The sequence below is a fragment of the Mobula hypostoma genome, chromosome 3 (genome assembly GCF_963921235.1).
Source record: "Mobula hypostoma chromosome 3, sMobHyp1.1, whole genome shotgun sequence".
NCBI classification, from domain to species: Eukaryota; Metazoa; Chordata; class Chondrichthyes; order Myliobatiformes; family Myliobatidae; genus Mobula; species Mobula hypostoma.
This window is the reverse complement of record NC_086099.1, coordinates 88,699,389-88,725,079: the sequence shown is the minus strand read 5'-3', so window position 1 is coordinate 88,725,079 and position 25,691 is coordinate 88,699,389. Positions and strand designations below refer to the sequence as shown.

The 25,691-nt window shown below is 40.7% G+C and overlaps 1 protein-coding gene across 2 annotated transcripts in view; it reads left to right on the top strand.

The window, feature by feature from the left end:
• Positions 1–25,691, top strand: part of cc2d2a (coiled-coil and C2 domain containing 2A) — a 163,361-nt gene that overhangs the window by 22,169 nt on the left and 115,501 nt on the right. For both annotated transcript variants that reach the window (XM_063043416.1, XM_063043415.1), the window contains exons 7-10: positions 1,659–1,750; positions 6,783–6,881; positions 8,731–8,832; positions 23,539–23,742. In XM_063043416.1, coding sequence (XP_062899486.1) covers positions 1,659–1,750; positions 6,783–6,881; positions 8,731–8,832; positions 23,539–23,742 — 497 coding nt within the window. The remainder of the gene's footprint in view (positions 1–1,658; positions 1,751–6,782; positions 6,882–8,730; positions 8,833–23,538; positions 23,743–25,691) is intronic.

Here is a 25,691-nt window from a genome sequence, read left to right as displayed (position 1 = left end):
TTAAAATATCTTAAAGGATGCAGCCTCTGCAATCCTGTGTGGTGGAGAATTCCAGATATTTGCCACACACTGCAAGAAGCTGTTCATATGGACCTCAGGATCTCCCAGTGGCCACACATTTTAATTCCACATCCCATTCCCATTCTGACATGTCTATCCACGGCCTCCTCTACTGTAAAGATGAAGCCACACTCAGGTTGGAGGAACAACACCTTATATTCCGTCTGGGTAGCCTCCAACCTGATGGCATGAACATTGACTTCTCTAACTTCCGCTAGGCCCCACCTCCCCCTCGTACCCCAGCTGTTACTCCTTTTTATGCACACATTCTTTCTCTCACTCTCCTTTTTCTCCCTCTGTCCCTCTGAATATACCTCTTGCCCATCCTCTGGGTCACCCCCCCCCATCTTTCTCCCTAGGCCTCCTGTCCCATGATCCTCTCGTATCCCCTTTTGCCTATCACCTGTACAGCTCTCGGCTCTATCCCTCCCCCTCCTGTCTTCTCCTATCATTTTGCATCTCCCCCTCCCCCTCCAGCTTTCAAATCCCTTACTCACTCTTCCTTCAGTTAGTCCTGACGAAGGGTCTCGGCCTGAAACGTCGACTGTGCCTCTTCCTATAGATGCTGCTTGGCCTGCTGCGTTCACCAGCAACTTTGATGTATGTTGCTCAGTTTTAAATGATTGCTATTTACAGTGCACCAACAGATATCGGTTATGGATGCTTCTCATGCACAGATATAAATAACTTCAAAAATGAGTTATTTATTTCTCCCTTGCGTCCTGGCTAAAAGTATTTTTTTCCCTTTTTGCTGTCTCTTGGGGGTTTTTATTGTAGTATGTATAAATCAGCTATTAAACTGTTAGAGGCATGCTAAGATTGCGAAAGGCGTTGTGTAAGAATGGTTGGCTTTTATTACTATAAACAGAACAAATGGAATTAGAGTTGTGTCATAAACTCAGGCTTGTCTGAAATAATTTTTGATGCAACCACCTTGTTATGCTCTGGGAAAATATTAAATTGATTGAAGGAAAGGTCACGCATAGAAACCATTGGAATGTCAACAGCATTTTTAAGTCGTGTTACTGAATATGTTGAAGTAATGGTAATAAATTCTGATCTCCTCAATTCAAAGGGAGTCCTCGAGGTGTTATCAGTTTATCCCAAACCAACTGTTCTTACATTAGGAGGCACATGACTCTTAGTTTTCTCACCAAGAAAGACAACAACTTTTTAGGTCAATTATAACTTTTAGAACTATATTTTGCTCCTGGTTCCTTATCTCAGTTTGCTCAATCCTCTTTTTCTGTTTTGACTTAAATACATTCACACGAGAAAGGTATTATTTTGAATATTAGTATTTAGAGGATTCATATTTGGTACTAGATTTTTATAAGTTCTAACTAGATCCATCAGCCACCCTTCTCTGTGGGGTGATTAATGTGTGGCTCTCTCATGAAGAGGGAAGTAATACACACAAAATGCTGGAGGAACTTGGGAGGTCAGGCAGCTTCCATGGAAATGAACAGTTGATGTTTCAGGCTGAGACCCTTCCTCAGGACTGGGGGAAAGGTGGCTCAGTCACAAAGAGGGAGGAATTCAAAGTGTTCTTTCAATGCATGAATTTGTGATTGTCTTCCCCCTTACTGTCCCATCAGCTCTTCCTGCTTTTGCTGTGTCCACCCCAACTACTAGTTTTGCTGAATACTCCATGAGAGAGAAAATGAGGGAGAAACTGAAAGCAGCCAGGGTATGTGTGGCTTACATGATTAAACTTTAAATTTATATCAGTATAGACTCATGCTTCTTGCTAAAATGTGTTATTTTGATTGGTGGTTTGTCTTAACCCTTTCCATGTAATTTTTTGAAGTAGGAAAACAGAAAGTGTAATTTATTTGTCATTCTGTGCATGACAAGACTCAAGCTACAATCTTGCTTTCTTTGGATATTTTGGCTCGGATTTTGTTTGGTCTCTGCAAGACTTCCAGAATTCTCAATATACTGGCAAGTTTTGGGTTTCCTGTGTAAAATGGGTTGGATCCTGCATCCAAAGGTTCTTCTGAAGTTGGGAATGAATCAAGCATACAGGTTGCTGCTTATGGTCATCTTATTAAGTGTTGTGAGAGCAAAAGAGAAGAAGCATGGCAAGAGACAAAGAAAAGAGAGGCTGAGGATCGTATGACCTTCTTCTTCCAGACAACTGATAACAGGACGTTTCAATGAGATAGTCAGATTGTGACAACTGCCACTGAAACCAAGAAGTTTCCAGAAAAAATACAAAGGCAACTGTAACCACTGGAAAACTCACAGAACAATCACGTACATACAGTCAGTGGCCACTTTATTAGGTATACCTATTTGTGAAGAGTTGCAGACAGTTCCTGTGGAGTTTATGCACCAGTTTTAGAAAGTGAGCCGGGCCTTTCTGGCCTTGTGTGCCAAGTGGGAGAATGCTTTGTTTATTAGTAACTTAACAAGGGCCAACAAAAAGAAATGAGGTGCAAACAGAGCTGCCATTGTGGGAGCGGCCATTTTTCGAGTGGGCTAAGGTTGGGGTGGGAGGTTCCGGTTCAGCAGGCTTCAGAGAAAATAGGCAAAGGCTCAAAATAAGTTTCAAGTAAGCTTTTTTTCCCTCTTTTTTGTTTATTAGTACATAGTGCATTGAGAATGGGTCCAGGGTTAGTGGTATGTTCTTTTCTGTGAGATGTGGAAGCACTGGGAGACCTCCTGTCTCCCAAACTGCTATATCTGCTCAGAAAACATGTTCAGGATCTGCAGCTACAAGCTTGATGGCCTTCAGCTCATACAGGAGAACGAGGAGATGATAGATAAGAGCTACAGGGACGTAGTCACCCATAAGTTTCAGGGGACAGGTAGCTGGGTGACTGTCAGGAGAGGGAAAGAAAATAGGCAGCTAGTGCAGAGTAACCTCTGTGGCTGTTCCCCTCAATAAAAAGTATACTGCTTTGGAGACTGTTGGGAGAATAACCTACCAGCAACAGGGTTTCTGGCACGAAGTCTGGCTCTGTGGCTCAGAGGGAAGGAGGGAGAGGAGGAGTGCAGTAGTTATGGGGGATTCCATAGTTAGGGGAGCATACTTGAGATTCTGTGAATGTGAAAGAGACACGGGGATGGTGTGTTGCCTCTCAGGTGCCAGGTTCAGGGATGTCTCAGGTTGGGTCCACAGCATTCTAAAGGGCAGAATGGGTGAGCAGCCTGAAGTGCTGGTGCATATTGATGCCAATGATACAGGTAGGAAAAGGGATGAGGTCCTGCAGAGAGAATACAGGGAGTTGGGTAGAAAGCTGAAAAACAGGACCTCAAGGGTAGAAATCTCTGGATTGCTGCCTGTGCCATGCATCAGTGAGGGTAAGAATAGAATGATTTGGCAGATGAATCTGTGGCTGAGGAAATGGGGCAGGGGGCAGGGGTTTGGATGTCTGGGTTCTCTTCTGGGGAAGGTATGACCTGCACAAAAAGACATGTTACACCTGAACTCAAAAAGGACCAAAATCCTTGTGGGCAAGTTTGCTAGAGCTGTTGGGGAGATTTTAAACTAATTTGGCAGGGGAACAGAAACCAGAGTGATAGGACTGAGGTTGTTGCAGTGGTATAGTAAGTTTGTGATGAAGTACAGGCAGATAATAGGGTAAAATTGCAGTCATTGGGATGAGTTGAAGTGTAACATGGGGGCAAAATCGAAAAGGATGATGAAAACAGGACTGAAAATGTTACATTTGAATACAGACAGTGTTCAGAATAAGGTAGACGATCTGGTAGCCCAGTTAGAAATTGGCAGGTATGACGTGAGCATCACTGGGTTGTGGCTGAAAGATCACAGTTGGAGCTTAACGTCCAAGGATACATGTTGTATCAAAAGAGGAGAGGGATGGGGTGGTACTGTTGGTAAAATATGAAATCAAATCCTTGGAAATAATTGACATAGGATCAGAAGATTTGGAATCCTTAAGACCACAATGGGAGTTTTATACAGACCTCCCAACAGTAGCCAGGATGTGTGACATAAATTACAATAGGAGATTGCAAAGGCATGCAAGAAGGGCAATGTTACATTTCAATATGCAGGTAGATTAGGAAAATCAGGTTGCTGCTGGATCCCAAGAGGGGGAATTTGTATGATGCCTATGAAATGGTATTTTAGAGCAGCTTGTGGTTGAGCCTACTAGGGAAAAGACAATTTTGGATTGGGTATTGTGTAATTAACCAGATTTGATTAGGGAACTTAAGGTAAAGAAACCATTCGAAGGTAGTGATCATAATGTGATAGAATTCTCCCTGCAGTTTAAGAGGGAGAAGCTAAAGTGAGATACATCAATATTGTAGTGGAGTGAAGGGAATTACAGAGGCAAGAGAGAGGAGCTGATCAAAGTTGATTGGAAGGGGTCACTAGCAGGGATGACAGCAGAACAGCAATAGCTGGAATTTCTAGCGGCAATTAGGAAAGTGCAGAATACATATATCCTGAAGAAGAAATGTTCTAAGGGGGAGCATGAGGTGACTAGGACTGACAAGGGAAGTCAAAGATAGCATAAAAGCACAAGAGAAGGCTTATAATATAGCAAAGATTAGCAGGAAGGTAAAGGATTGGGAATGTTTTAAAAACCAACAGAAGCCAACTAAGGAGAGATAAAATGAAATATGAAGGTAAGCTAGCAAATAATATAAATGAGGGTACCAAAGTTTTTTCAGATTTTAAAGAGTTATATAAAAAAAGAGACGAGAGTGGATATTGGATTGCTGGAAAATGATGCTGGAGAGTAGCAATGGGAGACAAAGGAGTGGTGAGTGAACTCTAAGTATTTAGCATCAGTCTTCATTGTGTAGGACAGAATAGGTCTATGGTGGGTGCAATCTTCTTGGCTCTCCACTCGCCCTTGGATCACCTGGCCAGTAGCAATGCCTACATTAAGTTTTTGCAAAAAATAATTGTCTCTAACGATTCACATCATTTTGTATTTTTTTTAAGAATAGCTGTTCCCTTTGTAGATTTTGCATGGCAGACTTGCATATCTCTGCCTCACTGCAACATTTTTCACTTATTTTTACTCCAAGATCTTTGCTTTCTCATTAATATATTAATAAGAGATACACACAACGCAGCTGGAGGAACTCAGCAGGCAGGCAGCAAGCACTATGCTGGGAACTGGACAGTGGACATTTCAGGTCAAGACCCTTCATTGGAAACTTAACATCATTGAGGGCTTCATTGTCTCCATTTAATAGGAAATTAAACAGGAAATCCATTTAAAAGGAAATCATATCAGTTGTTAGACTGATGTTATAGACTTGCCATTGAGAGAAGCATTCAGCCACATTAGCTCTCTGAATTTATCTTTAGTGTATCAGTAACATACAGATTGAACAAAAGATATAACTGGCATGACATACAATCGTGTCAAGACATGGTTACCAATTGAATTTCGAATCATGATCCTTGTTTTTGTTAATTGCAGTGAAAGGACTAGGAATTATAAACCAATTTATAAATGTTGCCTTTCTTATATCTTTGTCCCGTGAGGTGTGATCATACCGATGATTGTTTGTGGTTGGTTCAAAATTTGTTGGGCTGACTGAATTGCACACATGGTTTGATGAAGTTTGTTGGTTGCTTATCTCGAGAGGAAGATGGTAGTTCTTAGTAGCAATGAAATCAGACACTTTCTCCTGCAACCATGAGCTGTGATGCCTGTCACTGCATCTCCTCCCTCGCCACCAGCCAGAAACCCAAACATTCCTCCCAGGTGAGGCAGAATTTCACATGAATATCCTGTAGTCATGTTTATTTCAGCCAGTGCTTTTCTATATGGTCTCCTGTATATCAGTAAGACCAAGTGCAGACTAGGTAACCGGCTTGCTGAGCACCTACACTCCACCCACCATGGCTTTCTGCAGCTTCCTCCCCATTCCCTCAGCCTTATCCTCTACTGGGATAAGATCAGGTGTAAACTAGAAGAGCACCTGGATAGTCTACAGTCCTATCCCATTGGATTCCATCATCCGTCACCGTTTGCTGCTCTATCTAGCATCTCCCAGCCTCTGTCTATGATTCCATCCTTCTTTCCTCCATCTGCCAGTCATCTCACTTCACCTGGGCACACCAACTTGACAGTTCTATTTCCCACTACAGATGCTGCCTGACCTGCTGAGTTCCTCCAGTAGTTTTTGTTTTGCCTCAGATTCTGGTATTTGCAACCTCTTATATCTCCAAATCAAAATTCATCTTTTACCAAATGCCTTTGTGTGACAGACGGTGTCTGTTAAAATCCATATTTCTCGGCTTATCTTAAGTCAATCCAATATTTTTCAGATGTCATTAAGGTAATATAATGTAAGTTTTTTTATTGAATTAAAGTCTGTCCGCTGCTTTGTATTTTTTCCTATTTATTAACTGGTTAAACATGCTTGCAATTTTCAAAAACATTTTCCAGTTTTGACGTAATATCTTGCGTATAAACCAAATAACGTTTGTTGTACTCGCACTGAAGAAGATTGATGTTTGCTGCTGGCATTGTATTAGAGGATAGCTTGTTTAATTCACCTGAGAGCCGAGCAAACCCTTTTAGCACTCTAAGTTAATTGAAATGTATTTGGATTGATGGTCATTCTGGTGTGAAGCAAAAAATGTCTGAGATGAAGGAAAGATCAGCAACAGGTCTTGAGGGCAAAGGGAGATGGTTTATATGATCGAGGGATGTGTTTATGTGAATGTGCATTTTCTGCATAGTTGAATTAAAACTTACATTTTAATATGTACTGTTTAGTCTAAAGCTGAGAGTGTCATCCAGCAAGAGGAAGAGGATACATCTGGATGTCCAACCCATCTCAAAGATCAAGCATTGGTCACTCAATTTGACACTGAGGTGAGTAAATGTATGGTATTTTGAACTATTATTTGTTTTAATATAACCTTTATGGTAATTTATTACTTCATTCTTTTCATAAATTTCTATTCACTTCCTTGTTGATGAAGCCACTTATTGCATTTCCTTCTGTTACAGTTTCTTTTCATTGGGCCTTTGTATAATTTTCTGAATTAAATTCAAATTGGATTAAAATTCATGTTCTAAGGAAGATCCAGATATAGATTTATGTTGTTACATTCTTTGCAGAAAAATAATACTTTATTCATTTCTTCTTTTGCATCAGACCTGCCAAGCAGTTTGTGCATGGGTCTGTCTTTCTATGACCTTTATCCATCATATGAGTCAGGCTGCTGAATTTCAGATGATCTAAGTGTTCTGAGTTCAACAATGAAAGTAAAGGCAGTGTGACGATGCACTAGATGTATTTGATGGGTCCATCTTTGCCATCTGACAGGGTACTATATTATCTTCTCTTTGGAATCCTATAATGAAAACCCTAAAGAAACAGTTGAACTTAATAATAAAAAAAAATCTTATTCTTAGATAATTCTCTGGATCAAGGGTAACCGATTTCCGCTGTAGTTTTGTGGGTTCTGAGATGGTTGATGAGGCCAATGTAATACCCATCAACTCTTCCACAATAGGGCAGGAGGCATTTGATCATTTGTGAGGTGCTTTACTGCTTCCCTTGTTCAAACAGGGCTTTGTATGCTCCTGGCACATAGACTCATGATTTTCAGTACCACCCCAAATGTTTCTTCTTCACTATGAGAGTTTGTGGGCCAGAGGTTCCCAAGAGTCACTGGGGATGGTGCAATTATTAAGAAAGCCTTGAATCTTTCCTTCTGTCTACTGGTAAGTTGCCCCATGCTGGAACTCTGAATAGAGTGCCTGTTTTGGGCTTTTGGTGTTGAACTTGCAATTACTGTGGCCTGCCCAATATAGGTGATTGAGAATAACCAGGGCCTCTATAGGAGGAGTTGGCCTGAGAGAGGGCACTCACCCCAATTTAATTATCTTCTACAAAAATAGGAGAATACTTTGGAAACAACATTGGTGGCATTTTCTTTTTTTTTTATTTTTATTTGGATAAGGAGTTCACAATTATCATGTACTTTTTTCACACATATAACCTTTTCCATTTTTTTATATGTATAAAACTACAATTATTTATACATTCTTAAGTACACATTGAGATGATATAAAAGCAAAATAAACATTTAAATAGATAATTATGTACTGTGGTAAATCTAACCTATTAGGCTAAGTAATGAAATTAGTTGTTAAGAAAAATGGTAATAATAGTTTCCATACAACCCTTCTGGACCATTTCCACTGGTCCAAAATGAGATGTCTGTTATTGTAATCTAGGTCTCTGAGGCAGCTAGGAAGACAAGAAACAATGTTTAAGTATGTCTGTTTCCCTCCAGAGCTAGTCTATCCATAAATAATTCTGATTAGTGTCATATGAACATCAGTAAACACCCATAAATGTCATAAATGGAATGCTTCATTCCTGTCTGGCAATCCGAGGTTTCAATGCTTTTGTCCACCTGTTTCACTGGTTGGTGAATTAACTTTGTTTAATCTGTTATTGATCATTTGAATTTAAGTTTATAATGCCCTGGATACCCTCGGTTAACTCAATTCAGTGGAGATATACACTTGTGATGAAGGAAATGACTAATTACATATCCACATATCAAGCATTTGTACTGAAGTTTATTTACATAGTACATATAAATAATCTAAATCCTAAATAAGGCAGAAAAGAACTGAATGTGACAGGCACTTTCTTTTCTTCACTATTAACACTTTTAACTTGAGATTTTTATCACCTGTTTAGGCAGACGAAGAGAATGTGAAGACACCAAGGGGTGTTGAGTCAGCTCTTCCTCCACGGGTTAGGTTTCGTGAGGTAGCGAGTAGATTGAAGCAGAAACCTAAGGCAAGTCTTTGTAAACCATTGTCACACTTATTTTTTTGTTCATGTGTTAAATTCTACTTGTGCACTGTGTTTAAGTTAAACCAACCTTAAGGTAAAAAGTCTTTGCTCCTCAATAGTTATAATTTGGAATTGTGAAGATAGGTAATGGATCAATGTGGCAGATTGTAAGATAAAGAAGAGGCACCAGATGTGGTACGTCTGGATATTCACACTTAATTCAATAAAGGGCTCCTCAAAAGATTGTTGCACAAAGTAACATACTCAGAGGTTGGCAGTGGAGAGGGCTCATATGTCAGCTCAATGTTGTTTGAAGATCAGAAAGTAAATCACATTGAAAGAGATCGATTTTCATTCTTCTAAACTGCAGTGAGTAAAGGTTTCTTTCTACTCAGTGCCTCATGCAGTATAGTTCCTAATCCAGTCTGTGCCATAAGAGTTAGTGCTGGGGTATCAAGTATCTAAAATCTATATTGGTGTTTCAGGTGAAAATACTTGGTGTTGTTTCTCTGCAAATTTGCCTGCAACACAAACCAAGTAGAAAGTAAGCTATGAAGTTTCAAACAGTTTCCAAACTTCATTGGAAGGTGAGGGGGAAGAAGTGCTGGATGGAGCAGAGTTCGGGAAAATGTGAAGGTGTTCATTTTAGTAGAAAAATAAACACTACATTTTACACGCTAATTCAGAGGGATTTGAATATTCTTATAAGTGGAATAAAGAGAATTACCAGGTAGAATAGTAAGCAATTAGGAAGGCTTGAGTGGCAACTTGGATCTTTTCCAATTTGCCCATTGGAACAACAGGTGCCATCTCATTGGCTCTTCACTCAACCCTGGAACATCTGGACAGCAAAGATGCATACATCAGGATACTCTTTATGGATTACAGCTTAGCATCTAAAACCATCATCCCATCAAAACTGATCAGTAAGCTCCAAGACCTGGGTCTCAGCACCTCCTTGTGCAATTAGATCTTGGATTTCCTCACTTGCAGACTCCAGTCAGTTCAAATTGGCAAAAACATCTCCTCCACAATCTCCGTCAACAGGGGAGCACCACAGGGCCGTGTTCTTAGCCCTCTGATCTACTCACTTTTCACTTATGGTTGTGCGGCTAAGTACAGCTCCAACACCACTGTTGTGGGTCGTATCAATGGTGGTGATGAATCAGCATACAGGAAGGAGATTGAAAATTTGGCTGAGTGGTGGCAGGACAACATCTCATTCAATGTCAGCAAAGTCAAGGAATTGATTTCAGGAGAGGGAAACCAGAAGTCCATTAGCCAATACTGATCAGAGGTGGAGAGGGTCAGTAACTTTAAATTCCTGGGAGTCACTATCTCAGAGGACCTATCCTGGACCCATTATCTAAATATAATTGCAAAGAAGCACAACAGTGCTTATCTGTCCTTAAGAGTCTCTGCAGATTTGACATGACATCAAAAATCTTGACAAATCTTGATTTCAGCAAGGCATTTGATAAGGTACCCCGTGCAAGGCTTATTGAGAAAGTAAAGAGGCATGGGATCCAAGGGGACATTGCTTTGTGGATCCAGAACTGGCTTGCCCACAGAAGGCAAAGAGTGGTTGTAGACGGGTCTCATATTCTGCATGGAGGTCGGTCACCAGTGGGGTGCCTCAAGGATCTGTTCTTCGTAATTTTTATAAATGACTTGGATGAGGAAGTGGAGGGAAGGGTTAGTAAGTTTGCTGATGACACAAAGGTTGGAGGTGTTGTGGATAGTGTGGACGACTGTCAGAGGGTACGGCAGGACATTGATAGGATGCAAAACTGGGCTGAGAAGTGGCAGATGGAGTTCAACCCTGATAAGTGTGAAGTGGTTCATTTTGGTAGACATAATTCTCCGATACTTCTACCACCTCCAACAGGATCCCACCACTAAGCACATCTTTCCCTCCCCCCTCTCTCTGCTTTCCGCAGGGATTGCTCCCTACGCGACTCCCTTGTCCATTCGTCCCCCCCCATCCCTCCCCACCGATCTCCCTCCTCGTACTTATCCTTGTAAGTGGAACAAGTGCTACACATGCCCTTATACTTCCTCCCTCACTACCATTCAGGGCCCCAGACAGTCCTTCCAGGTGAGGCGACACTTCACCTGTGAGTCGGCTGGGGTGATATACTGCGTCTGGGGCTCCCAATGCGGCCTTCTATATATTGGCGAGACCCGACGCAGACTGAGAGACTGTTTCGCTGAACACCTACGCTCTGTCCGCCAGAGAAAGCAGGATCTCCCAGTGGCCACACATTTTAATTCCACGTCTCATTCCCATTCTGATATGTTTATCCATGGCCTCCTCTACTGTAAAGATGATGCCACACTCAGGTTGGAGGAACAACACCTTATATTCCGTCTGGGTAGCCTCCAACCTGATGGCATGAACATTGACTTCTCTAACTTCCACTAATGCCCCACCTCCCCCTCATACTCCATCCATTATTGCCCATCCTCTGGGCTTCCCCCCTCCCCCTTTTCTTTCTCCCTAGGCCTCCAGTCCCATGATCCTCTCGTATCCCTTTTGCCAATCAACTGTCCAGGTCTTGGCTCCATCCCTCCCCCTCCTGTCTTCTCCTATCATTTTGGATCTCCCCCTCCCCCTCCCACTTTCAAATCTCTTACTAGCGCTTCTTTCAGTTAGTCCTGACGAAGGATCTCGGCCCGAAACGTCAACTGTACCTCTTCCTATAGATTTCCTATAGATGCTGCCTGGCCTGCTGCGTTCACCAGCAACTTTTATGTGTGTTGCTTGAAATTCCAGCATCTGCAGATTTCCTCGTGTTTGTAATTTTTAGTGCTTTGAAATGCAATTGAGGCAGTCTCAATGTATTGTACAGGGCTTTGATGTATAACTTCTATAAAATTTCTCTTTCCGCTTTTGAGGATACACCTGACTTGAAGCCAATGCAGTGAGATTCTAGATAACCTACAGACTATCCTCGTGGATGTCCAAGTATCTATCTCTATCTTCATTCCAAATTTCACCCCTGAAATGTTTGGGTCCAATTTTTCTTTCTTTCTTTTTTAATCTTTTTATTAATTTCAACATCATAAACATTACAAAAAGTAAGTACAGAGCAATTGGGATTATATTGATAATAATTAGTTTATACAAGCATAAAGTCAAATGGCACATACTTAATAAGCCTCCCAAAATCTCGCAAAATTACCAATAAAATATAGAAAAAATATACATGAAAATACAAAAATATCATTAAAAAAAACAAAAAAAGAAAAAAATATATATCCGATTAGAAAAAAATCTAATCTAACGAAACTAGAAGAAAACTAAAGAGAAAATAAAAGAAAAAGAAAGGGCTATTTTGATATCTCAGATAAAACCATTAGTGTCGCTACTTCCTCTCCTCTCCCCACATACTGAAGTAACAAAATAGAATTGGAAAGGGTCAAATTACATCATGTGAAAATATTGAATAAATCGTCTCCAAATCTCATCAAATTTAATAGATGGGTCATAAATGACACTTCTAATCCAATTTTTAAACAATATCCTCTAGTCCTGTTTCACAACCAGTAGAAGTAGATTTACTCCATTAATCTATCAATTTCCCTTAATCTCTTGATCCAACAATTCAATCCCAAACCTTCTGATTGATACTGAATGCAATGAAAGCCTTAGATAATTTCATTTTCCATTAATTTGGCATGTTCATCTTCAGTTTACAGTTTTGCATGATCAACAATCAAGCATATTCTTGAATTTCGTACTGACCATTCTGTGCAAAAGTCTTAGGCATGCTAGATTTTGGTTTAGATGTTTTATTTGTTAACTTCTGCATTAGTGTGTCTGTCAGTACAAAAGAGCAAATTTTAGATTTCCAAGCATTCAGTTTCCAAAAAAAATAAATGTTAGAAAATGTTTTGTATTTCATTAATGAAAGTAATATATTAAGTAATAGACCACTTTTCAAATAGAAACTTGATTACTTTCTAGGTATATAGCCCAGTGCATGATTAAACAAAGATAAGAAAGAGATGCTAATGATCAATGACATAATGAATTGACTGAACTAAACTGATTAACTGAAACAGAAACAGGTGTAGAAGGAATCAAACTGGGTGAAGGGCAACCAAACTAAAAGGTGAGGGTGTGGCAGATATGACAGTTTAACCTTCAAATCATCAATTCTTACACCATGGCAAGAGTGAGCATAGCAATAAAACACAAGGTGGTCATTCTGCATCAGCAAGACCTCTCCCGAGCTGAAATTTTGCAGCAGACAGGAGTTTCAAGATGTGCTGACCAAGCTCTTCAGAAGAAGCACAAAGAAATTAGTATGTTTGAGGACCAGAATCGCAGTGGTTGGCCACAGAAACTGAGTGCAGCAAGGTCCTGAAACTTGCTTAGCAGTCGATTTCCTAAGTCCTTGGAGTCCCACTTCTTGCTTACTCCCTTTCCAGGCAATAGTACCTTCTTGTAACCAAATGATCAATCAGCTTGAAGTGTTTTAATTTCTTTTGAATCTGGATACATTAATCTTATTGTTTTATTTTCAAAATTAGTAGCTTTACTGAACTTAAGGGTTTAGTTTGGTTCCCTTATCCTTGTCACTAATCTCCTCTTAACTTGATCCTGAAATGGAGGCGTGCCTTGCACAAATGTAGTTAGCCGCATCCTCAAACAAAGAGATGTTGATTGCATTCCAACTTATAATTATGACAGTTATTTCCATGGTCATGCCAACTGAATCATTCAACAGAAAAAGTTTAGTAATCAGGATAGCCAAGGGCACAACAAAGTACAAGGAAAGACTAGCAACATACATCAAAGTTGCTGGTGAACACAGCAGGCCAAGCAGCATCTATAGGAAGAGGCGCAGTCGACTTTTCAGGCCGAGACAAGGAAAGACTGTTGCTCAACTGTCTTATTTTATTCATTTTAATGCAAAAGGCTCAACTTATAAGGCAGATGAACTCAGGGCATGGATTGCCTCTGGGGACTGGGATATTACTGCCATAACAGAAATATGGCTGGGAGAAGGGCAGATCTCAGAGCTTAATATTCCATGATACAGATGCTGCTGCTGTGATACAGTTACACATTATAGAGGAGAGGGGTCTTGTCTTTCTGATGAGGGTAGACAGAACAGCGCTGAGTGAACATATTTGTGGTGGATTATCCAGTGAGACCTTATGGATACGACTTAGAAAGGAGATGATCATTTTGATGGGACTATGTTTTAGCCTCCTCCCCTCCCCACCTCTCCCTTACAATAGTCAGGCAGGAATTGGATGAACAGATCTAATGGGTACCACTGTAGCATAGCGGTTAGCACTCGGAGTGTTGGAGTTTGGAGTTCAATTGTAATGTCATCTGTAAGGAGTCTGCATGTCTTCCCCGGTAGAACGTGTGGGATTTCATCTGGTGCTCCGGTTTCCCCCCACAGTCCAAAGTCGTTGCAGTTAGTAGGTTAATTGGTCATTGTAAATTGTCCCGAGAGATAAATCAGGGTTTGCTAGGCGGCGCTGTAGCTCAACAAGTAAATAAATAAATCTGTAGCGAGGGTACAAGTAGTTGTAAGAATAATAGGCTAGTATTAGTGGGAGATGTTAAATCCGTGAGTTGACTGGACCATCCATGGAGCAAAGGGCTTGGATGGGGTAGAATGTAAGTGTCCAAAATAGTTACCTTAATCAATCTATAAAGGGCCCTACCAGAGAAGGTGCAGTATTGGAACAAATTACTGAAGAGTTATTTGGGGAGCACTTTGGGTCCAGTGACTATATTTGTATTAGTTTTAAAATAGTTCTGGAGAAAGATAGAATGATCTGTGGATTAAGATCCTAAACTGGGTATTTTGAAGGCATGAGGCAGGATTTTCCAGGGGGTCATTTGGGTGAGACTGTTTGGTGGTAAAGGAAGGCTTACCTGCAAGTAGTCTTATGTTTGTGGAACACAATGTGTGGTATGAAGAGTCCAGGGTGAAGCATATTCCAATTGGGGTGAAGAGCAAGGCTGGCAAGTTTAATGACCCTTGTTGTTGAGAGATATTGAGGCTCCAGTCAGGTAGGGTGAAGAGAAGATATGAAATTGATCTGCCAGACAGGATTAAACAAAATCCCAAAAGGTTCTATTGGTACATTAAGAGTTAACGTGTGGTTTGGGAGAGAATAGCAATCTCCCCCCACCCCAGCTTAAAGATCAGCATGGCTGTCAATGTGTGGAGCCACAGGAGGAGGGAGAGACATTTAATGAATATTTCCCATCAGTTTGTACTGTGGAGAAAATGATAGATACTAAAGAAATAAGGGATATTATTAAGAAATAATAATGAGTGATGATGTGTTGAACCACATATGAATTAGCAGTGAGGAGATACTGGTGACCTTAAAGCGTAACAGAGATAACAGGGCCCAATTGAATATATCCAGAGACCTTGTGGGAAGTGAGGGAAGAAACTTGAGGAGAAATTTGCTTCATTTTTAGCCACAGGTGAAGTTCCAGATGAATGGAAGGTGGGTAATATTTTACTCTTATTTGAAAAGGGCAATAAAGGTAAGTCCAGTGAATTTGACATCAGTTTGTGCTAAGTTACTAGAGGGGATTCTAAACAACAGGGTCAGTTAACATTTGGAGGGGCAAGGATTAATTGGGTATAGTCAGCACTGCTTGGTACTTAGAAAATTGTGTCTGAAAAATCTCTTAGAATTTCTGGAGCAGTAACCAGGGGGGTAAGGCAGTAGATGCTGTCTGTTTGGACTATAACAAGGCCTTTGACAGGATCGCACGTGGCAGGCTAGTCTGGAAGGTTAGATTACATTGGAGTCAGAGAAATATAATAAATTGGATTCATAATTGGCTCAATGGTAGGGAATGCTCAAAGTGATGGTCAGAGTTGTTTCTCAAACAGAAAGCCTGTGACTAGTGACGTGCTGCAGAGGTTGATGCTGGGGCCTTTGTTGTTCATTGTTTTATGTAAATGATAGTAAACTGGGTAGATTTTCAAGGATGATAAACTCAAGAAATTCTGCAGATACTGGAAATCTTGAGCAACACGCTCAAAATGCTGGAAGAACTCAACAAGTGTGGCCGCCTGCATAGAGGGAAATAAATAGTTGATATTTAGGGTTGAGACCCTTCATCGGGACTGCAAAGGACGAGAGTAGAAGCCAGAATAAGAAGGTGGGGGTGGGGAGGAGAAGGAGTACAAGCTGACAGACCAGGTGAGCAGGTGAGGGAGGGGAATGAAGCAAGAAGTTGGGAGGGGATAAAGAAGAGGGAATCTGATAGAAGGCAGTGGACCATCTGATAGGCCTGTCAGGAGTCAGGAATGGTAGTGGGGGAGGAAATGTAGGGGCAAGTGTAGCACTTGTCATGCTTACTGTGGTAAACACAAGGAGGGGGATCACTGGGGAAGGATGAACAGACAAAGACCGTGGAGACAGATCCGTACAGAGAGGAATATGTGCGTGGTAAAAGGATCCCACTGGTGATGGCGGTAGTTACAGAGAATAACGTGCTGGATATAGAGGCCCATGGGGTGGTAGGTAAGGACACTCGGAACCCTATCGCTCTAATGGGGTCCAGGTGACGGGGTGAGGGCAGCTGTGTGGCAAATGGAGGAGATGCGCTTGAGAGCCGCATGGTAGTAGTGTGGTGAGAGGATTTACCAGGATAATGCCCAGACTCATGGACCTGAGTTACAGGGAGGTGTTAGGCCAACTAGGACTTTATTCCTTAGACCATAGGATATTGAGGAGTGACTTACAGAGGTGTGTGAAATCAGTTGGGGGTAGGAGAACTATTAATAAGGTGAAAGCACGTGGTCATTTTTTACAAGGAGAGAGATCTACAAACTAGAGGGCATGAAGGTGAAAGATTATAAAAGAGCCCTGAGGAACAGCAACCTCTACACAGAGAGGATGGCACATATATGGAATAAGCTGCCAGAGAAAGTGGTTGAGGCATGTGCAGTTACAGCTTTTTAATGACGTTTGGACAAGTACATGGATAGGAAGGGTTCAATATTGGCCGAGTATGGGAAGGTGGGACTAGCTTGGTGGGCACCCAGGTTGGCATGGATGGGTTGAGCTGGGTGGTGTGATTCCATGCTGTGTTACACCATGTTAAGTGTTCATGCAGCCAGGCGACTTCTGGCAGAGTTTTTCAAATTCTGAAATGCTGAAGCAAGCTAATCAAAAGCGGCTTGATTTCAGTCATCAAGGGGTAAAATCTCTAAAAGAGATTTTAGACACAGAATTTAGAATATTGAGCAACAATACTTAAAGCTATGAGGCTGCGTACTGTGCTTCCAAGGTAATGTTTGAAAAAGAAACTCTTAAGTATTCAAGTTCAACCCAGTAGATGACATATCAGGCTAATGAATTAGGTTTATTTGCTTAACATTATACTTATATGGATTTGTTAGGTTGAATGTTCTATTTTTGTATTGTAACCTCAACATCATGTCAAAGTTTTGTAACCTCTTGTAATTCTCCAACTTTCATGTTGGGGCTGTCATTACTTCTCCGTTCATGTTCCCTAAATAAGACAGAAAAAGACCCTGAGAATTCAATGCCTACAGTACACAGCAGGATATGAACATTGAAACATATGAATATTGGAATTATGTAGGACTCAATTAGGTGGAATGGTGGGTAGATTACACTGTGAAATAAAGGTGAAAAATGCTGAAAAAGCTCACCATATCTATGTTTCCAACATTTCAAAGAGAAGTTACAGTTTCTGGTATACTTAATTATATTTGGCCACTTTTTGAAAAGGTTATCACTTAAAACTTAGATTATTTACAAAAGTAGTTTTATTTACTAATTTCTCAGACTGATTTACATTTTGCATTTTCATTTATGATTTTAGCATGTGCTCTTTCCTTTCTATATGAAAACTTTCTCCTCAGTATACAGTAGAAAAAAGGAGAGTTGTCTAATTCTTAAGGTGTGTTTTGGTAAGTGATTCCAGGTGGGAAGAGTTCAGTTGCTGTATATTGATTTTTCAGTTAACAGTGAAATTGGATTTCCTCTACTGCCACCATGAGGCCAAACTCGGGTTGGAGGAACAACACCTTTTATTCCATATGGGTAGCCTCCAATCTGATGGCATGAACATCAATTTCTCTAACTTCCGATAATTGCCCTCCCTCAGCTCTCACCATTACCCATTCCAGTTTCCCTCTCTCACCTTATCTCCTCACCTGCCCATCACCTCCCTCTGAAACTCCTACCCCTTCCCTTTCCTCCATGGTCTTCGATCCTCGCATATCTGATTCCCCCTTCTCCAGTCCTTTATCTGTTTCACCAGTGAGATTCTCAGCTCTTTACTTCACCCTCCCCCTTTCCTGGTTTCACACATCATCTACAGCCTTGTACTTCTTCCTCTCTACCCCCACTCTTACTGTGACTTTTCCTCTTTCTCAGCCCAAAATGTCGACTGTTAACTCTTTTCTATAGATGCTGCCTAGCTTGCTGAGTTTGCCAAGTATTTTGCGTGTGTTGCTATGGATTTCCAGTGTCTGTGGATTTTCTCATGTTAGTGAAGTTGAATATTTACTTGTAACCAGATTTAGTAGGAGTGATGTAATCTTAACCTACCTATAACGATATTTATTAGTACTTAATTGTCCATGAGCATTTGTTACAAGTTTTGTAAAGTGTTACTTAGAAAAGTTTGCTTAACTTGTTCTGTAATGGAAAGTATCAAGACATGTATAAATTCACTGTGCAGTGGAGAAGTTTAGTGCATACAATTAGATCATAGCTATTATCCTTCTTGATGTATATTCATAGTGCAGCTTATCCACAAATCTGTACGTAGTTGGTGTTATCCAGTCCATGTTTGCTGAATTAGGATATTTAGTTTAATCCTAGCCTCTGATATTGTCTGTTTGGTGTTCACAAGTTTTCAGTGATCTTGTGAGTTTCCTCTGGGTACTCCAGTTTCCTCTCATGTCCCTAAATTGTGTAGGTTGGTAGATTAATTGTTCATTGTAAATTGCCTCTGGTGTATTGACGGTAAAAAGAATTTGTAGGGGGAATTGGTAAGAGTGTGAGGGAGTAAAATGGGATTGGACCTCGGCCTCTGTACCGCCCTCTGCAACTGGATCCTTGACTTCGTCATCGGGATTGAAAATAACAATTAGCGCAGGCGCACCTCAAGTATGCATGCTTAACCCACTGCCTCACTCTCTTTACCTTCATGAATGTGTGACCAGGCACAGCTCAAGCACCATCTATAAACTTGCCAGTGACACAGCTGTTGTTGGCAGAATCTCGGATAACGATTGGGTGGCACAGAGAAGTGGTTGAGTAGCATTGCAACAACTGCCTCACACTCCTCATTAGTAAGACCAAGGAATTGATTGTGGACTCAGGAAGGGAAAAATCACACAGTAGTCCCTATCAAGGGGTCAGCAGTGGAAAGCGTTAACAAATTCAAGTCCCTGGATGTCAACATCTCTGAAAGTCGGCCATGGGCCCTACATAATTGTTGCAATTATGAAGAATGCATGTGAGCGCCTATTTCATTAGGAGTTTGAGGAGATTTAGTATGTCACCAAAGACTGGCAAATACCTTCTGCTATGGGGGTGACACTGCACTGGATTGGAAAAGGCTGCAGAGGCTTGTAAACTCAGTCAGTTCCATCGTCAGCGCTGGCCTCGCCAGCATCGAGAGTCTCTTCAAAAGGTGATGCCTCAGGAAGGTGGAATCCATCATGAAGGACCTTCGCTATTCAGGACCTGCCCTCTTCCCATTACTACCATCAGTGAGTTGGTACAGGAGCCTGTAGACACATGCTCGACACTTTTCAAACAGGTTGTTCCCCTTCACATCCAATTTCTGAAGGTCCACGAACTCACTATTTGCTCTCTTTTTGCACTATGTATTTATATTTTTATATATTTTTGTAATTTATAGTAAGTTTTCTGAATTGTACTATCCTACTGCCACAAAGCAACAAATTCCGTAGTTCAAAGGTGAAATTTATTGTCAGAGTCCATACATGTCACCACAACACTGAGATTCATGACATATGTAAGTGATAATAAACCTGTTTCTGATTCTGACTAAGTGAGTGCTTGACTGTCATCACAGATTCCTTGAAGTCGGAGCCTGTTTCTGTGCGATTTGACACTATGAATCTATGAGCAATGAATGTACACTTCCAATTTTAATAAGGTAGAAAAATTGAATTTTAGTGAAGGCATGACAATGTATTTCCGGAATTTATAGTTCTATCAACTTTCCTCTGTGAAAGGATTTTTGTTGCCCAACAGTCTTTTCATCCTGATGGTACTTTTGCCAATTTTTCAAAGTTGATTTTATAGCTGAAAAGTGACAGGTATGGTCATGCACTTCCTTTCATTAGTACAGTGGGTTCCAGTTAATTGGGCCATCAGTCAATCCAGGCAGCCACTTATTTGTGACAACTCTTCAAGAACAAAAATGAATGGAGCTAATAGCCAGGATTCCCTTCACTTAACTGAATATATATACGGTGGCATGCAAAAGTTTGGGCACCCCGGTCAAAATTTCTGTTACTGTGAATAGCTAAGCGAGTAAAAAACGACCTGATTTCCAAAAGGCATAAAGTTAAAGAAGACACATTTCTTTAATATTTTATGCAAAATTGCTTTTTTATTTCCATCTTTTACAGTTTTAAAATAACAAAAAAGGAAAAGGGCCCGAAGCAAAAGCTTGGGCACCCTGCATGGTCAGTACTTACTAACACCCCCTTTAGCAAGCATCACAGCTTGTAAACACTTTTTGCAGCCAGCTAAGAGACTTTCAATTCTTGTTTGGTGGATTTTTGCCCATTCTTCCTTGCAAAAGGCTTCTAGTTCTGTGAGATTCTTGGGCCGTCTTGCATGCACTGCTCTTTTGAGGTCTATCCACAGATTTTCTATGATGTTTAGGTCGGGGGACTGTGAGGGCCATGGCAAAACCTTCAGCTTGCGCCTCTTGAGATAGTCCATTGTGAATTTTGAGGTGTGTTTATGATCATTATCCTGTTGTAGAAGCCATCCTCTTTTCATCTTCGGCTTTTTTACAGATGGTGTGATGTCTGCTTCCAGAATTTGCTGGTATTTAATTGAATTCATTCTTCCCTCTACCAGTGAAATGTTCCCCGTGCCACTGGCTGCAACACAAGCCCAAAGCATGATCGATCCACCCCTGTGCTTAAGAGTTGAAGAGGTGTACGTTTCATGAAATCCTGCACCGTTTTTTTTCTCCAAACATACCTTTGCTCATTGCGGCCAAAAAGTTCTACTTTAACTTCATCAGTCCACAGGACTTGTTTCCAAATTGTATCAGGCTTGTTTGGATGTACCTCTGCAAACTTCTGACGCTGAATTTTGTGGTGAGGACGCAGGAAAGGTTTTCTTCTGATGACTCTTCCATGCAGGTTATATTTGTGCGGGTGTCGCTGCACAGTAGAACAGTGCACCACTACTCCAAAGTCTGCTAAATCTTCCTGAAGGTCTTTTGCGGTCAAATGGAGGTTTTGATTTGTCTTTCTAGCAATCCTACGAGCAGTTCTCTCGGAAGGTTTTCTTGGTCTTCCAGACCTCAGCTTGACCTCCACTGTTCCTGTTAACTGCCATTTCCTAATTACATTACGAACTCAGGAAACAGCTACCTGAAAACACTTTGCCTTCTTCTTATAGCTTTCTCCTGCTTTGTGGGCATCATTTATTTTAATTTTCAGAGTGCTAGGCAGCTGCTTAGAGGAGCCCATGGCTGCTGATCGTTGGGACAAGGTTTGAGGAGCCAGGGTATTTATAAAGCTTTGAAATTTGCATCACCTGGCCTTTCCTAACGATGACTGTGAACAAGCCATAACCATAACAAGCTAATTAAGGTCTGAGACCTTGGTAAAAGTTACCTGAGAGCCCAAATCTCTTGGGGTGCCTAAACTTTTGCATGGTGCTCCTTTCCTTTTTTTTTCACTCTAAAATTGTACAAAACAAAAATAATACACGAATCTTGCTTAAAATGTTGAAAAGAATGTTTCATCTTTAACTTTATGACTTTTGGAGATCAGTTCATCTTCTACTCACTTAACTATTCATAGTAACAGAAATTTTGACCGGGGTGCCCAAACTTTTGTATGCCACTGTATATAGTTCATATATTTATAATATTTACTGAATATGTTTATATGTCATTCTGTATATATTTTACTGACATATTGTCTGTACATTCATAGTCTGACATATACTTAGAATGTATTTGAAAAAGGGAGTAGAAGCATTTAATTCATTGGTTTGTATGTGTTTCCTTCAAGAGGACCACAATCTTGTCATGGGGTTTGGAGGCTTGTATACCTCAATGACCTGGAGCGCTATGCTGGCTGGGTTTTATGCTTTGGCTCTTGGTAGGGTCACCCATGTCAAACAGGTCAAAAGGTAGAGGCTAGACTAAGAGAACTCCACCAGTCCTCATGAATCAGGGGTTCAGCTCAGGGCCAACAGCCCTGATTGGTCAAAATAAATATTGTTACAGAAACAGCAATGAAGAATTCTGCGACAGTATTCCTGAGTCTCCACCCAGGGCTTGCATGACTGACAGTAGTGAAAACCAAGAGCAAGCTACTGACATGATGAAGGAAGCCCTGAACATAGCCAGAGGTGGAGGACCTTCATTGCTGCCCTAAAACACCAGCAGCGTAATGGGCAGTAGCTAGGTATGTAAGTTTGTATTAATTTGCTGGTGTTGGAATGAATAGCATTTGCTAAGATAATTAATCTATTTTCCTGACAGTAATAATACATTTTTAGTTATGAGCGAGTTTATAACTTGCTGATCTTTATTTTTCTAGGTACTATGTTTTTTTTTAAGGTGATGTTCTGGTTAATTTGTCTTTAATGCTGTTTACGATTCAAGATTGTTTAATGTCACTTCCGGTACAGAAGTGTAAAGAAGAACAAAATAATTGTTACTCCAGATCCGATGCAGCACAAGAAATAAGACAAAGAACACAATAATAAAAGAAAACACAATTAATATAAATACAAAAGAAAATGATGAAGTGATGGTGGTGAAAGGTTTGGAAAGGTGGGTTGGTGGGTGGAGGTGTTGATCAATGTTAATGCTTGGGGAAGTAATTGTTTTTTTAATCTGGTAGTCCTGGTGTGGATGCTACATAGCCTCCTCACTGATGAAAGTGAGACAAACAGTCCATGAGCAGAGTGGGTAGGATCCTTCATGTTATTAAAGTGGATCTGAATTTGTAGACTTTCCATTGATGGTATAGAGTAAGAATAATTTTGTATTGGTAATAGAAATCATACCATAATCCAAATCATAATAGAAATCATGATTTGGAGAAAGAGAGAGAAGTACAGCTGCTAGTTATGATTGATGCTTATACTTCTGCATGTTTTTTGTGGAACAGTAACCTATCCACACTTGGCAAAGGTGATAATCCTTTGTGGTGTATTTCCACAATATATAAGGTGTCACTTGACCAGTGAGAATAATCTCATTCCCCGCCCCCCCCCACTTATGTTCCCATAACATATTCTTTCACAAGTGCCATTAACCCCTCCAGCCCTCCCAACCACCAATTAATCAAAAAACTACAGGTTTTTGATGCATGCAAGGAAACTGGAACTGAGAATCTGGCAATATCTCAATCAGTTATCTAGTTTTCTTTCCAAAAAGCAAAGAGACCAGTCAGCATAGAACTTTGAAACTAGTACTTATATTTACAGGATGGGTTTCCATCTGCCGAGGAGGCATATAACTTCTTCACCTTCAATTTTGATCCTGACCCTGAAGAGTTAGAGGAAGAGACAAAAGTGGAGAATCGACCAGAAACACCACATAAAGAAAACCAGGGTGAAGAGGAAGAGTTAGAAGATGGTGGTGAAGAGTCTGCAGTCAGCAAAGGTGGAGAAAAGGAGGAAGAAGAAGAGGTATGGCAGGACTTCCAAGGAAATAGAAATTGTCTTTTTTTTCAACAATCTACCAAAACAATTATTTTTCAAATTAATAAGAGTACTTATTTGCTGTCTATTTTTCTACTGGTTTACTAAATAGGAAATGAAACATAGAAAGCCTACAGCACAATACAGGCCCTTCGGCCCACAAAGCTGTGCCGAACATGTACTTACCTTAGAAATGACCTACGGGTACTCATAGCCCTCTCTAGCGCCATGTACCTATCAAGGAGTCTCTTAAAAGACCCTATTGTATCCACCTCCACCACCGTCGCCAGCAGCCCACTCCACGCACTCACCACTCTTGGCGTTAAAAAAAAACTTACCCCTGACATCTCCTCTGTACCTACTTCTAAGCACCTTAAAACTGTGCCTTCTTGTGCTAGCCATAAACATGGCTGCATTTTAATTAGGTGTAGTTTAGTTTCTCTATTTGAAAGAAAGGAAAGAAATTAGAAAATAGAAATGAGAAAAGTCCCCAGCTGTCTTTTGTTGGTTGCCTTCATTGCCTTATTGAGTCCAGATGAGTCTTGCTATAAAACAAAGATTTACCTAGTACTTTCCCATATACTTATGACCATTTATCACTAAATCAACCCTGAAGGATTATAATGGGAAAAATATACATCAAAGATGCAACTGTCAACATTTTGAGTGAGGGTCTGTACAACTGATTAAATGATTGAAGTAAAACAAAGTACTGCAAATACTCAGCATGTCAGGCAGCATTCAGAGAAAGAGAATCAGTATTAATCTTTCAGGTAGATAACCTTATTTCTGAACAGTAGTGAATGATCACCCATCTACTGCAATGAACTGCTGGCCAGCAAATGGCTCCTTTGAATACTAAACAACTTGCCTCTTGGCAGTCTAGTTTGAGGAAAAATGTATTACAGGAGCCTTGTTTCTCTTGAGAAGCCTTTTGTTTTGTTTCAGATTAACGCTTTTTTAACCAAGTTTTTGTTTTCTTATCTGACACAGAGCCTATTACCACCATATTAACCCAGCAGGTGAACAATTCAATAGATAGAAAATGTATATTACTAAGAAATTAAGCTTTATAAAAATGTTACTTGTTTTTATTGAGTATCTGATGGGAACATTTTGCTTATCTAACATGAAAATGAAGAACTTCCCCGAAGCTGGATGTGTGTTTTATCAACACTTCAGAGGTGACCCAAGTCCTGTGAACCATGATTTATTTCCCCATTAGCAAGTTTTTTTTATCTGAAGGTAGTGGAATACAAACTCACTCACTGATTTCAAAGGATCAAAGGTCCAATTTAATGTCAGAGAAATGTATACAATAAACATCCTGAAATTCTTTTTCTTCGCAACCATCCACGAAAACAGAGGTGTGCCCCAAAGAATGAACGACAGTTAAATGTTAGAACCCCAAAGTCACACCCCCAGCTCCCCCTTCCCGTGCATAAGCGGCAGCAAGCAACAACCCCCCTCCCCCCACCAGCATAAAAGAGGAAACAGCACCTGCCACCAAGCTCAAGTGGGAGCAAGGCAATAGCAAAGACACAGACTTGCAGTTACCCCAAAGACTTTGCGTTTCACCCGGTATACAATGTACCACAGGCTCTTTCTCTCTCCGTAATAAAGGAGAAGGAGGTGTCTCTGTTTTCCCAGCAAGCGGGGAGACGTAACAAACAACTCACTGGCTTACAATGTTAAAAGTCCGTTACATCGCTGTTTTCAAGCTCTGTGCCTGACGATCTCAAAGATCTCTTGCCATGACAGCGACCCTTGATCTGCCCGTCTCCAGAGCCACGAGATCCTAGGCTTCCAAATCCGAGCCGGTCTCTTAGGCTGAGAGCCTTTGGTGTGTCAAACAACGGCTGGTTGTGAAACCCAGCGAGCGGGTCCCATTCCCCCAAAGAACTGTAGTCAGTGTGTAACTCCAGGTCAGGGACTTC